The sequence below is a fragment of the Archocentrus centrarchus genome, chromosome 8 (assembly GCF_007364275.1).
Source record: "Archocentrus centrarchus isolate MPI-CPG fArcCen1 chromosome 8, fArcCen1, whole genome shotgun sequence".
Classification (NCBI taxonomy): Eukaryota; Metazoa; Chordata; class Actinopteri; order Cichliformes; family Cichlidae; genus Archocentrus; species Archocentrus centrarchus.
The window spans coordinates 19,665,182-19,678,743 of record NC_044353.1 but is presented as its reverse complement, the minus strand read 5'-3'; the positions used below and the strand labels follow the sequence as shown (position 1 = coordinate 19,678,743).

The 13,562-nt window shown below is 42.3% G+C and overlaps 1 protein-coding gene across 8 annotated transcripts in view; it reads left to right on the top strand.

Moving 5' to 3' along the window:
* The window catches only part of sun1b (Sad1 and UNC84 domain containing 1b), a 29,287-nt gene that overhangs the window by 14,005 nt on the left and 1,720 nt on the right, over positions 1–13,562 (top strand). For 6 of the 8 annotated variants that reach the window (XM_030736766.1, XM_030736764.1, XM_030736762.1 and 3 more), the window contains 20 exons: positions 1,482–1,670; positions 2,537–2,784; positions 3,778–4,035; positions 4,194–4,328; positions 4,755–4,883; positions 5,583–5,666; positions 6,406–6,516; positions 6,649–6,768; positions 6,868–6,961; positions 7,833–7,891; positions 8,437–8,621; positions 8,723–8,998; positions 9,086–9,178; positions 9,767–9,858; positions 9,983–10,127; positions 10,240–10,554; positions 10,674–10,758; positions 12,912–13,027; positions 13,137–13,304; positions 13,400–13,492. In XM_030736766.1, the coding sequence (XP_030592626.1) occupies positions 1,555–1,670; positions 2,537–2,784; positions 3,778–4,035; positions 4,194–4,328; positions 4,755–4,883; positions 5,583–5,666; positions 6,406–6,516; positions 6,649–6,768; positions 6,868–6,961; positions 7,833–7,891; positions 8,437–8,621; positions 8,723–8,998; positions 9,086–9,178; positions 9,767–9,858; positions 9,983–10,127; positions 10,240–10,554; positions 10,674–10,758; positions 12,912–13,027; positions 13,137–13,304; positions 13,400–13,492 (2,922 nt within the window). In that variant the 5' untranslated portion in view covers positions 1,482–1,554. The remainder of the gene's footprint in view (positions 1–1,481; positions 1,671–2,536; positions 2,785–3,777; positions 4,036–4,193; positions 4,329–4,754; positions 4,884–5,582; positions 5,667–6,405; positions 6,517–6,648; positions 6,769–6,867; positions 6,962–7,832; positions 7,892–8,436; positions 8,622–8,722; positions 8,999–9,085; positions 9,179–9,766; positions 9,859–9,982; positions 10,128–10,239; positions 10,555–10,673; positions 10,759–12,911; positions 13,028–13,136; positions 13,305–13,399; positions 13,493–13,562) is intronic. The other 2 variants (XM_030736765.1, XM_030736769.1) reach the window with 2 other exon arrangements.

Genomic DNA, 13,562 nt, shown 5'->3' with positions numbered 1-13,562 from the left:
GTGGGCAATAGTCTGACACAGGTATGCTTCCAGTATTTAATTTTAGATGGCATTTTACTCAACACTTACATTTTACACAAATAAAAATGTAAATTTGATCTTGTCTTCTTCAGCACACTGTCAGTTCACTTTCCTGCATTTTAAAACATTTTAATTTTGCGACCCCAGGAACAGCTCTGAAACATTTACGTAAACTTATCCTTACCGCCAGTCCTCTGTGCACGCTTTGCAGTCGATGCTAGGTTAATTTCAGACCAGCAGGATACTGCCCTGGTGGTCATGTGTTTAAAGAAGTGGCAGTTGGATTGGCAGGCGAGAGGCAGGGTGAGGACGAAAGCACTTAATTGGCTCTCAGTGGGAGTGTGTAATCCTCAGGGTTTTCATGCCAGAGGGAGGGGCACAGGGCAAACTGCACAATATATATATATAAATGCACAAATACATGCGCATACTACTGATATTACTTGGCTAGTTTGCTACAATTTCTTCTGAAATCATGTCCATGTGCTTGCTGCAAGAGAGCCGCAAAGCACTCATTTACACAGTGAGGGCCTTTCCTTTGTAGAACAGGAAGTTTATTCACTGTTCTGCATTGACAGGCTGAATCCAAACGTTCACCTCTGGACTTCTAGACAGACTTTACAAGTGCCAGTACTGTAGAATATAAACTAAGCAAGTTGGTATTAAATACATTTATGTTGCCTGTAAAATATTAATGTCTGTGCCGTTACAGAGAAAGAGGGAACAACTGGACTTTATGGCATTGTCTGTTTGCACCAGCCTAGAGGCATTAGCAAGTTCTATAGTGTTCCAGTGAATTTTGCAGTTGCTGCCCTGCTGCTTGCTGGTAATGTTTGAGTGTTTGCCTCGGCTCAGAGTGCCTATTCTGCCAGGTGGGTGTGGCCCTGTGAGTCACGGCATGGCATGGCAAACAACATTCATAGTGTGTTTCCACTTACGGTTGGTTTAACAGGGAGGGGAGTGAGTTTTATGTTTAGCCTTCTTGCATACTTTGGATGTTTACTTGGCTTATTTGTCTAATTTTACTTTCAGAGACACTCTGTGCCTGTTCTGATATTTCTCTCTCCCTTGTGAGTGAGTCACTTCCTGTCAGGAGCACTGCCAGTTGCAGGGAACAAAAGCATCGCAGCTCTGTAAAAGGACTGGGTTTGTTTTTGTTTTTTTAAAAAGTGTCACTAAAGTTGACTCACTGAGGGACACACATTAGCAAAAAGGCAGGATATCCCCATTCAGTACTGATTTGAAACATAAAGGCACTCAAGGCTTGTTTGTCTCCAAAAGGATTCCCATGCAGTGGATTTAAAAAAAAAAAAAAAAAAACGCCCTCTTTGTAATTAACTGTCATGCTTTGCATCCTTTCACAGAAGTTTTTTTTTCCTCTTTTTTTTTTTTCTTCCCCAACTTTCTAACTTTCCCACTCTTTCTATTCTTCCTGCCTTTCTTCCTCTGCTCTCTCTCAGCTCCAGTTACTCCACAGCAGCATTAGAGTTTGAGAAGGAGCACCAGATAGCTCCTGTGTACGAGTCGCCCAGGATGTCACGACGGAGCCTGCGTCTGCAGACCAGTGCCGGTCACTATGGCAACGAGAGCCTGGCTGATTACTCCCAGAACCGCAGCAGCAGCTACACCAGCACCAGGAGAGAGACACGGTGAGACCAGCGATGGGCACTTTCCTCTCTTGACTCTCAAATGTTGATTTACCAATGAGTAAAATAAGAATTTTCATTTATTTCTATGAATTGGGTCTTCTGAATACCCACACATGGAAAGTGTAGGCCTTGAACTGTCAAGGCCTACTTGTAGTAACAAGTATTTCACACTGATTTGTGAACTGAGCAGATGCAAGTTCAAGGCTTGGCTTTGGGATAGTCCACCACTCCAGCTACCAGGCTTTCTATTGAGATTCGTTTATCACCACAACTTTTATCTATTTTTGTTAGTCTGTTTTGCTATTAGCTGTCTTTTAATTTTCTTCTTTATTTTTCGCTTTACAACTGCATGTCTGTGAGAAGCGCTTCATAAATAAATGTTACTTTGTTACTTACTTGGTTAAGCTGAGATGTTGAGGTTTTCTTTATTCCCACAACAATGAAAACAAATTGAGCAAGCATACAGTAGTACAGTTCTGTTGATGTGAATGTCCCAAAAAAGCACATTTCAGGAGCTAAGAATAGAGTGAGTTTGAATGCATATATTTACTTTATTTTCACTTTTTACAAATAGTTTTACAGATGCCACCTGGATTAATGTGGTGCAGGAGACTCAGAGTAGCTGTCACCACTTCTTCAAAGTGTCATTTAGAGAAGTGTGAACTAAGTGAGGTTTATATGTACTGAGTACCTTTTTTCGGTCACGTGCCACTCTTTTGATGATCTTGTGCATGTCTGAGGCTGCACTTGTATACTGGGACAGCTCTTACTCTACGTAACTTATGTTCACTGCTCTAAATGTGCGTGTGTCATGCTTGTATAGCCAGCAAAGCTCACAGCTCTGTTTCACCTCTCTGCTAACACAGAACGCTGCGGAGCAGAAAGCAACAGTCCAGTTCCAACTCCCTGTCTTTATCCCTGAGCCAAGCCGCCACACCGAAGAAAACCCTCAGCTTCTCAGCTGCTAATACCCCGATTAACAGCAGCAGCAACTTTCAGCAAAGCAGCACGGCGTCTGATGCCTCTGAGCTCACGGCCTTCCTGGACGAGCCACATCTGAGGCAACGCACCATCACTACCACCACAACAACCACTTCTGTGGACGGACACTGGGGTTAGTTGAAAAATAAAGATTTGATCACAAAAGGGCCGCTCTACTTGTAATATTTGAGCATTTAAATGTAATTCCACAAGGCAGGACAGACAACTGTCTGGGTTAATTGCACTTTGTTGACCCTGCAATAAGCAGTTTCTTTTCATGTGAAGATTTTAAATCATTAAATGAAACCATCACAGTATATAGAAGAAGTAGATGTAACTGCTGGCTTAACAACAAACGCCTTGTTTGCAATAAAGCAAACATTTATATTTAGGAGTGTACACAAGTATTCAGCTGTTTGGATAATAATTTTCTTAGTTTAAGGTGATTTGGTCTTCAATTCGTTAATTTGCATTTTAGTTTTATTTTTGAATCTGGACGTATTTACCTGCTCCACTCGGGCACCTGAGACTCCCTCAAAAGCGGCTACAGAAAAATCTATGGACAGCATCGCTTCATATTGCATTTTCCTGCAAGAACTTCTCACACAGAGTGAGAGGCACACTAACTCCCTTTCTTCTAACTCGCTGAACAATAGGTTCAGCGAGCTGAAGCATCCAGATGGAGGCCGCATACTGTGTGAAAAACAGGAGACATTTTGTTGCTTCTTTCTTTCTGACTGATCATTTTATTTAGAAAACTGAGCTAAAATCACTTTAAGATGTTATGATTAATTCTAGCTGAAGCTTCATAGATTCACTGATTACCACTGACTATGTGGAGCACAAGAGATTGTAATCTGCAGACTTTTTCTTTTTTAATTGTAGGATCATTTTTCTAGAAATCCGTACCAAAAAATGTATCTAAACACCAGTGTACTCTGCACACTTACTCTGCACACACTTAAGAGTGAAATATGTCAATCCTTATTCTGCCACTAAAGGTATTTAGTGTTGCTATGTACAATTAAGACACTCCAAGCAAATTGTATGTAATTGGTGATTTAACAGTTTCTGCTGTTTGTTAATGAGTGACTCATAAATATATAAACATGCTCTCTTCCCTCAGGCCAGAGTTCCAGCCACAGTTTATCAAGTGTCAACGGCGATGCCAGTACATCGAAGTCCCACACCACGCTCTCTAATGGCTTCATCTGCAGAGACTGCTCTTTACACTCTCAGAAGATGGACTCCTTTGTCACACGCTCTTCATCATCATTATCGTCGTCATCTCAAGCTGCAGAAACCTCCACTGATGCCCTCTCCTCCTCCTCCTCACCTTTCACCAGTATTTACAGCAGAGACAGGAGTCGAAGGAACAAGACAGGTGAGAAATGTTATATTTAAAATGCAGCACTTTTTTTTTTTTTTCTCATTTTAAATACTGAGAGAATTGAGCTGGAAGGTTAAATAAAGGCCAGTGTCCTCATGTCTTTGTAAAGCTGTGATAATGAGATTGTAATCAGTAGTGGTGTTTCTCCCCAGGTGTCCTGGCTTCTATGTCTAACACGTGTATACGCTACAGCAAACAAGCCTTGGCCCCCATAATGTCCTTAGTCACCCTGCTCTTCAACAGTGTGGTCTCGCTGCGTTCAAGGGCCAAGAGCCCAACAGGAAAAGGTACACAAAAGAGGCATTCTTTGCTCTTCATCCTTTTCCCATCATTCCCACATTTTCCTCTCTCATGGTTTGTCCCAACTTCTCCTGAGCCACTCGGCTCAGAGTGAGATTCTCGGTGATCTTGAGAGAAAACTGAGATCTGTGCCGCTAATTTGAAACCTCCTCTCTCTCGTGATTTCTACCTCAGCAGCCCTGTTCTCATCACTCTGTTTCTTTATATTTCATGTGTGACTTTTGTACCGTTTCCTCTTATTGGACATAGCTTCCTGTTTGTTTTTATTTAAATGTATCTTTGGGGATTTTCTCTATCATTAACTTCACTTCTTCCTCATCCTTTCACCAACATTTACCTGTAGCTTTTTGTTGAGCCTCCATCCATGTGTGCATTTTGACTAACACTAAGAATACGGGCCGGTGTGTCACCAGGTGCCTTGACATCGCTTTCAGACTCGGTGAGACAAGCGGCGTCCTCAAGCTTATCCCAACTGTGGCTATTAAAGCAGACCACTCTCCACAGGATGATGGGCCATGGGGCTAATGGATATGAAGGACAAGGTACCCGCTGTTAATACTAAGGGCAAAGGTTAAAGGTCACAGCTCTTGTCTTCTCTTCCTCTTCTGTTAATAAACTTTCCTGTTATAATTTCCTTCCTTCTTTAGCTCTTTTTTTTTGTTTGTTTGTTTTTTTTTGTTTTTTTTTTGTTTAAGGAGAAAGATGCTTCATAATGAAGATTTTTGTTTAAAGTGGGAATGACTTTCAAGATTCTCTTCCTCATCTGTTTGTCTCTCCGCCCTCCTGCTTTCACTTTTACACTTTTGGCTTCTATTTCTGAAGGAGGAAGTACGCTAAACACAAAAATTAAAATCAAAACAACCACTGTGTGATTGTCAAGTGATGAGCTGCATTTTTGATGAGGTTGTGAGAGAACACTCACAAGGCTCTTTGACTTCAGCCTCTTGGTCATTCAGCAATAAAAAAAAAAGTTTATTTTCAACTAAACTGCTGATTTAAGCTGGTTCTTTTCACAGCTGCAGAACAACTTTACCAACTCTGACATTTTCACCACATTCTTGCAGCGTCACTGTTTTCTCTTCACTGTTCTGGCTACTGGTTCTCATTTCCTTCATGAAGACTCCTCATTGTCACATTAGGGACGTGCATTTTGTCATCCTCGCCCTCCACCTCTCTTTTCTTCATAACATTCTCATGCAACTAATAATAATGCTAATAAATGTCTTGTATGTATGTTGCAGCTCACTCAAGTTTCTGTGGAAGCATGAATGTGAAGGATCTGGTTACTGAAGATGCATCACATCTTAATCTCAATGGCTCTCTGTGTAAGCAAGCACACACACACACACACACACACACACACGTTCTTATTTCCTCATGTATAGTTGTGATTGACAGAGTTAATGAAATGCATGACCTGTGTCAAGGTCAGCGAGCAAAGGTTGTGTGAACTGCTTTAGATAGTCTGAAGCCTGCTGACCGACGTGACCTGCAGATGTTTCTTTCACTCACATGTGAACCCCGAACTTCTGCCAGAGCTCCAGTTTAACACAGGAATGTCTCATCCCACATCACTGAAGACGATTCCACAAATAAAGTAGATTTCTGGTTGAAAAGCGTCCTGTTTTAGTCTAATACTAGTTTTTTTTTTGGGGGGGGGAGTTACACACACACACACACACACACGGAGCTTTTTATCATTGAGTAAAAAAATGTTTCTGCTTGTTTCACTTATGAGCAAAGCGAGTACAACATTTGAATGATGGGGAGTCAAAATAAGCTCCTAAACAATTAGAAGCAACATTAAGTGTTCGTCACTCAGGAGATGCAGTTTTTCTTTCATCCAGCTTTGCATTGTGCATCTGCTCATACAATGCAGAATTTGAAATATGCATCCTCATGGCTTTTTTTCCGTAATCATGTGATTTTATTTCCTTTATTTTAATTTGATTTGCTTTGATAATTTGCACAGCTGGGTTTCCCGTTTTGTATGAGTTCATTCACACGTGCTTTGTTTTTGTTCATTCTGCATGCCTGCTGTCCATCATTTCGACACACACACAGGCGATGACTGTAAAGGGAAGCAGGTCTCGGAGACACACACCGTCCTCCTCAAACAGTCCTCCAGGCCCCGCCGCCTGGCGGGGTCACTGTGGAGCATCCTAGTTTATGCAGGTTAATCAGCACTTCTCTTAATGTTGATTGCACTCTTACATGTATGTTCAGGTCATACATTTACAACTCAGTTTGTTGCTTTAGCTGCATTTCATGAATTGAATATTTTCCCTCTTTCACCCGGTCTTCCAGGTCACTGCCTCCTTCAGCCCGGTTACTGTGTGGTGAGAGCAGGCAAAGCTTTAGGTTCAGGCGTTGGGACAGCAACACAAAGGTTCCTCTCAGTGTTCTGGATGCTCCTGGCAGCTCCAGGTTGGAGGCTCTTGTTTTTATCTCACCTTTCTAGAAATGTGCATCTGCTTCTTTTTTGCCCTCTCAGTCTGTGTGCTTTATATTTTTCTTTTTGCCCAGTGAAGGCAGGCAGAGGACTTCTGTGGTTTCTTGCAACAGGATGGTATCAGCTGGTGTCTCTCATGTCTGTCCTCAATGTCTTCTTTCTGACCCGGTAAGTCCTCCCCTCAAATATCTTTCAGACTCTTGCAGTGAATGGAAGACAAAGTTTAACGTTTTATCTGTTGAATGGCTTTTCAAATGCTAAAACATCTGTAATGTATCAAATTAATAAAAGAAAAAGTGCGATAATGTAACAGGATACCTGTCATAGTGAATCTCCAGACAATCGACACCTGAGCTTTCACTTTTACCCCTGCTGCTGTTCCATATTGGAGCATTTTAGCAGCTAAAGGGCTCGTTATTTCCTTCAGGAATTAGAGACCAAACATGGTGTTAAGAGAGCGACTTAAATTAATCATGCAGCCAGAAACAAGACTCCAAGCAAATGCTAATGTCGCCCTGTAACTGCTGTGTAAACAGTTTGGTAAAACAAAAGAGCTGCCAGGCTCATCTCAGAATCTTTATAGCGAGTATGATCAGTGCTGACCTCCCAAAAATAAAATCATCAGCACTTGCAATTATGTAACAGTTTTAAAGCCTAACCCAAGGCTTTCCTCAGCAGTGCGGAAACGCATCGCATAGCTAATCGAGGGTGCTGACAGTTCTGTTAATAAGCCCTGTAAACTTTGCAAAGTCAAGTCAGGTCGTTTTGTTTTTACTCCCCGAGGGGCCAAAAATGATCCCTCGAGATTTAAATCTTCAGTATGTGTTTTCTGCATAATCTAAAGTCATTTGCAATTCTACTAAAGCTGCATTTTTTTTTTTTAAACTTTGACAGCAATTATTGAATTATTTATCTGGAATTTTGCATTCATAATTTTTATATAATTCAGCATCTTATAATAAGCAAGTCCTTTTCTTATCCTGCATGTACTCCTGGCGGTTGCACATTGTTCTGACGAGCGTACGGTTCTGTGTTTCAGATGTCTTCCTAAACTCTGGAAGCTCCTGTTGTTGCTTTTGCTCCTTTTGCTCCTCCTTGGTGAGTTCCTTATCAAATATCTAACCTATTTAGTGCGCACATATAGAAAAAGTGAGTGCGTAGCGAAGCAGTAGAAGTTATAACCAGCACGCATCCCCAGAGTGTGGTACAAATCAAGTGGACGATTCAGGTCATCCTATTCAGGGCTGTGCTGTGTTTGAGCTCCACTCACACAACAGTAAAACTCAAATACACTGCATTAATCCTTTGTTTACTTGTTGAAATATTCCTCATTGTACATGATTTATCCCATGCATTATCATTATGAAGGGGGGAAAAATATGCCAAAATCATGTAAAGTATGTGCTGCTTCTATATATGAGGGAAGTAAATATTTAAACTCAAAGCACCATAGTTTTGCAGCTGCACTTTTATATGTGACTATTCAGATATCTTGTGCTTTTCACTGTAGTCTTCACCCACAGTTTAGACTTATTTTGTATATACAATGTTGATTCACTTCTGTAGGGTTTAGGCTCCTATCATGAGTGTGTTCTGAGTAAACGGGGTAAGATTTAACCACATTATCTATGATTTGTATGCAGCTTTGTGGTTTTGGGGCCCGTCCGCTGCTGCCCTGCTTGCCTACCTACCAGCCATAAACCTAACAGAGTGGCGTCCTGCGTCTCCCTTCACCCTCTTGTCTAACTTGGTACCAGTTCCTGCTTCTGTCCCTGCACCAGAGACTCCACTGGAGCAGACCCCAGCCACCCCAATCTCACAGGCACCAGTAAGAGAGAGATCACATATATCAATTTAACATGATTAGAATAACTGGTTTTGTTTCTAAACCTTATTGCGTGATGTTCATTCCTTTATTCTCCTCCCTAGCCAGTCCTTCCTCCTGTGGCAGTCTCTGATGTAGATTTGGAGCGTTTCGAACGTGTGGAGCGCCAGCTGGCCCTGTTGTGGGAACAAGTCCAGCAGGGTGACCGGAAGCAGGAGCAGCGCCATGGGGACATTTTGGGTCTCTACAGCACCCTGAGGGAGCAGCTCCATGCACAGACCGACAGGGAGAGCCTGGGACTGTGGGTCTCCTCCCTGCTGGACCAGAGAATCGGTGTCCTGCGAGGAGAGCTGGAGCAAGAGAATACACAGATAGCACAGGTAGCCGGAAGACACAATACCGAAAACACAATTTAGTCCTGAAAGCTAAAGAACAGTTATAAGAATAACTGTTTTAATTTTTTGCAGAATGCAGTGCTGCAAAAACAGCACCAAGAGAGTCAGGCAGCACGACTGGCTGATTTAGAATTACTGCTCAAAGCTCTGTCTGCCAAGACTGAGGTATGTACAGCAGATTTGCTGCTTTGCCACTGAGAATGTTGAAAACTCTCCTGTAAAATATAAGAGGGGAGGTTTGGCAAGCTGGTTCATTAACCTAATTTGATATTTTACAGGCTGAGCACAGACGGACCACCATAAACATAAGGCTGTGTTACTTATAGATTATAAAAGACCATCAGAGGACAAAGGGTTAAATTTAACTACTAAGTGACAATTTCTATTTTTAAAAAAAGGTCATATTTGAATTTTCAGGGTGATGGGAGAAACGGGCATAGAGACGACAGTGTTGGGAAAACAAATGTTCTGACAGGGTTAGAGAGCCAAACCAGTATGAAGGCAGCAGACCTTGTGTTGTCTATATAAAAGAGGGCAGTGGTGCTTCATAAAATATTTAAACTTGGAATTTCTCAGTGTGAAGGCCAACAGGACAAAAGTGCATTTCCTTCTTGAGAAAATAACATCCAGTGTTCATCTGTCAGTAGTAGCCTTTTTTTTTTTTTTTTTTTTTTTTTGTGAAAACAAAATTTCTCTATTTTTACATTTTATTCACTACTTCCAGTAATGTGTGTGTGTGTGTGTGTGTTGCAGGAGGTGCAGCAGAAGCAGCAGCAGTACGAACATGAAAAGGAGAAAAGAGAGAGCGAGGCTGTCACTTCAGCAGCAGAAACGGCTCCTGTGAGGTACAAGATGAATAAGTAAACGTTGTAATCCACATTTTTGTCTTTATTGTATTGTTTGGACTGTCTACATTTTGAGTTCTCCAGGATTTAGGACTCTTACGTGTAGTTTCTGTCTCTTGGTCAGTGTGGGGGTGAAGCAGGAGGACCACGATGCACTGCTAACAGAGGTGCAGAGACTTGAGGTAGAACTGAGTAAAATCAGACAGGACCTGCAGGGCGTTGCAGGATGCAAGGGCAAATGTGAGCAGCTGGACACTCTGCAAGAAACAGTAAGTCAAATATCAACTTTTGTTTGCCTTTTCAGAGCAATGTAAGCTGAGCCTGCTCGTCCTGTGAATCTGCTTACATAAGTTTAAAAAATTGTCCTTATCCCTCTCTCAGATATCAGCCCAGGTGTCCTCTCAGTTGCGTAAGGAGTTGCAGGCTCTGTTCTTTGGCGGTGGTGCGTCCGGAAAGGAGCAGGGCGAGGTTCCCGAGTCTCTGATCCACTGGCTGTCCCAGCGCTACGTGAGCACACCTGACCTGCAGGCTTCCCTGGCCTCACTGGAGCTTCGCATCCTGAGAAACATATCCCAGCAGCTGGAGGTCAACCAGGCCCAGACAGTGAGTGAGGCGGAGTCCAGAGCCAAGACCGTTCTTCAGACAGTAACTGGAACTGTTCAGCACACTTCTGCTGCTGAGGGACTGACAGAAGAGGTAATGCATGCACAGTTCCTACTGTCAGCATCATAGGCTCTGTGGACTTGAATTGCAGTCACATAATGCTAGAGTTAGTTTGAGGCCCATGCTTAATTTTTCTCTCTCCTTCTTATTAGCATGTGAAGCTGATTGTCCAGAATGCTCTGAAGCTCTACTCCCAGGATCGGACAGGCCAGGTCGACTATGCCCTGGAGTCTGGAGGTAAGAAAAAGGAAACCTTTCAATCCTTTACGCAAGTCAGTAACTAAGCCCGTAAGGCTTAGCGGGCTAGTTATTACATAAGTCAGGTCTATACTGTTGATGCGTCAACAGTACTAACATTGGTAAATTACTACTCCTAAAATTACTTTGTTACAATGTAAAGCTCCCTGAGATAACTGAATTTCTGCTACATAAATCAAGTTTAATTGAGTTGGTGTACGTCTCTTATGCAATAAAGGTGCCGGAATTAGCAGGCTCGAGGACACCGGGGTATTAATGGCAAAATCTCAGGCTCTAAACGTGTCACTGAGTGTTGACCTACATGGGTCGGTGACTTCAGTGTATGCATGTGCGCTGGAGCATTGTGGTACTTTCAGAGAGAAAATGCGTAACATCTAATCATAGTGCTCTAGTTGCATAGAGGTTCACTGGCTCGATCTAATGGCGATCAATAAAAGTAGCCCAAGTCTTGTGTTGATGGTGTAACTGTTAAAAGCAGGATTGCAGAGACTGGGTCATGGTCTCAGTTTAACTATACCGCTCTGACATTGTGCATAGCTTTAAAGGTCACGTAACATCAGTTGTTGGAGAGTTCCCCCAGGCAACTGGTTTGCAGCAGTAGTAGCAGTCCTGCTGCTGATTACCCCAATAAATTCAGCCTGTTGCCTGTTTCCTCACACATCTCCAACTTAATGTGAATAACTGACATCATCTCCTTTTTAGTCAACATGTAAAAAATATATATACTTTTTTTTTTGTTTGTTTGTTTGCTGTGTTAGGTTAGAAACAACATGCCAGTATTAAGGTGTGGTCAGTCACACAAATGAGCTCAGACTTGTTTTAACATACAGGTAAGACGTGTCTGAAATAATCATTAGTGCCACCACTAGTTTGCCCTGAAGCAAAGCAGCAAGAACAATGTTTTACAGTATAATTTTCATAATTTGTTCAGAGAAGGTAACTTTTGTTGTAATAAAACTGTGTATGCTTTCCTGGTACAAGGAAAGGGCTAATAAAGGTGTTCTTGCCTCTGAAGACAAGACCAGAAAATAAAGAAATGTGATATTGTCAAAATTACTTTTTGTCAGCAGATTAGACATGGGACCCAAGAGCTGGCTGAACAACAGCTGGTTATGAGCTAACATTATGGCAGCTAATGTTAGGTTCAAGTGTCCTAAAAAACACGCAATTACCCTCTGATAAACTGTTTGATTAGATTCTCACTTCGTATGAGTTTATTCACGAAGTCTGAGTCCTACAAAGTTGGATCTGCTTCAAAGACAGTTTCAGTAACGCCAGCAAAAACAGCAGCGCAGTTCATTGGTCAGAAGTGAGCTTCTCTGCTCACTGACTCGTATCAGACTCATTTCACAAAGTTTTACAGCCTCTTAAGGGAATAAAAGTTCATGCTTCTCACCCGGCATTAACAACTGAGTTAAACAGTGGACAGTCTTCCACAGACAGGGAAAACCTCCAGGGCTGATCCAGTCTAAACAGTAGTAGGAACGCACTGGCTGGCCATGGCTGTTATGGGGTACAGTCTAAATTTAATGTTTTTGATCTCTCTTGGCTGACTGAACCATGTTTGTCCTATAGCAGCCACCGTAGCTTGGATTACATTCTTGAATTGGGAGGGGTAAAAATGGACCTCAGTTGACTGCAGTCAGCAATCTACTGACATCTAGTGGTGAAACTTTTACACACTGTAACTTTATGGATATTTAAAATGTGTTCTGCTTAAGTACCTTTAGTGGTACTTGTTAAAGAATAATCTCAAAGCAAACTGGACATTATCCTCCAGAGCTGGATTTCTTATCCTAAAGGGTGGCTGGAAAGGGGAACTCTTTAAAAAGCCTAAAGCCTTCTGTGTATATATGTAAGGAAAATGCTGCTGCACGCAGTCTAAAGAAATAGTTTGAAACTGAGGACTGAGTTGAAAAATAATGTGTGGGTGTCTCATTTAAAAAAAGAAAAGAAAAAAAATTGGCCTTAGCAGATGTGAATTTGAGTATTAAAGCATAAAATCTCAGTGCACACACAGCATCAGCTGTTCGCTATTTGAAAGGTTCAGGCTTCGTACGGTAGTGTGTATAATGTATTTTGATATTAAAGAAAACAGTCATTTTTAGTATAATTTCTTTTTGTATGTTCAGGCGGCAGCATCCTCAGCACCCGCTGCTCTGAGACATACGAGACCAAGACGGCCCTCATGAGTCTGTTTGGCCTGCCGCTCTGGTACTTCTCCCAGTCTCCCCGTGTCGTCATCCAGGTGAGCCTCATCAAGCTGCATGGCACCAAATATAACCAGTGACTAGAAAGAGTCTTAAAGTCTGAGCTGCTGATCTAAAAGTAAATCTCCCTCACTCCCTCTCCGCCAGCCTGATGTGTATCCAGGAAACTGCTGGGCGTTTAAAGGCTCTCAGGGCTATCTGGTGATCCGGCTATCCCTGAGGGTCCTGCCCACATCCTTTGCTGTGGAGCACATCCCCAAGACCCTCTCGCCAACCGGAAACATCACCAGCGCCCCACGCAACTTCACTGTCTTTGTAAGAAACGCACTAACATGAAACCATGCGGTGAGAAACCTTTTTAATCTACAGCGAGCATCCCAGGTGATCAAAGGCTACTTGTTTGTATTCAGGGTCTAGACGATGAATACCAAGAAGAGGGAAAGCTGCTGGGGCACTACACATACCAGGAAGATGGGGAGTCACTGCAGCTCTTCCCCGTTACGGTAAATTTAGAGGCGCTTCTTAGTGTGATTAGAAATAAAAAGTCACTTCACTGTTTGTCTGCATTTCCTG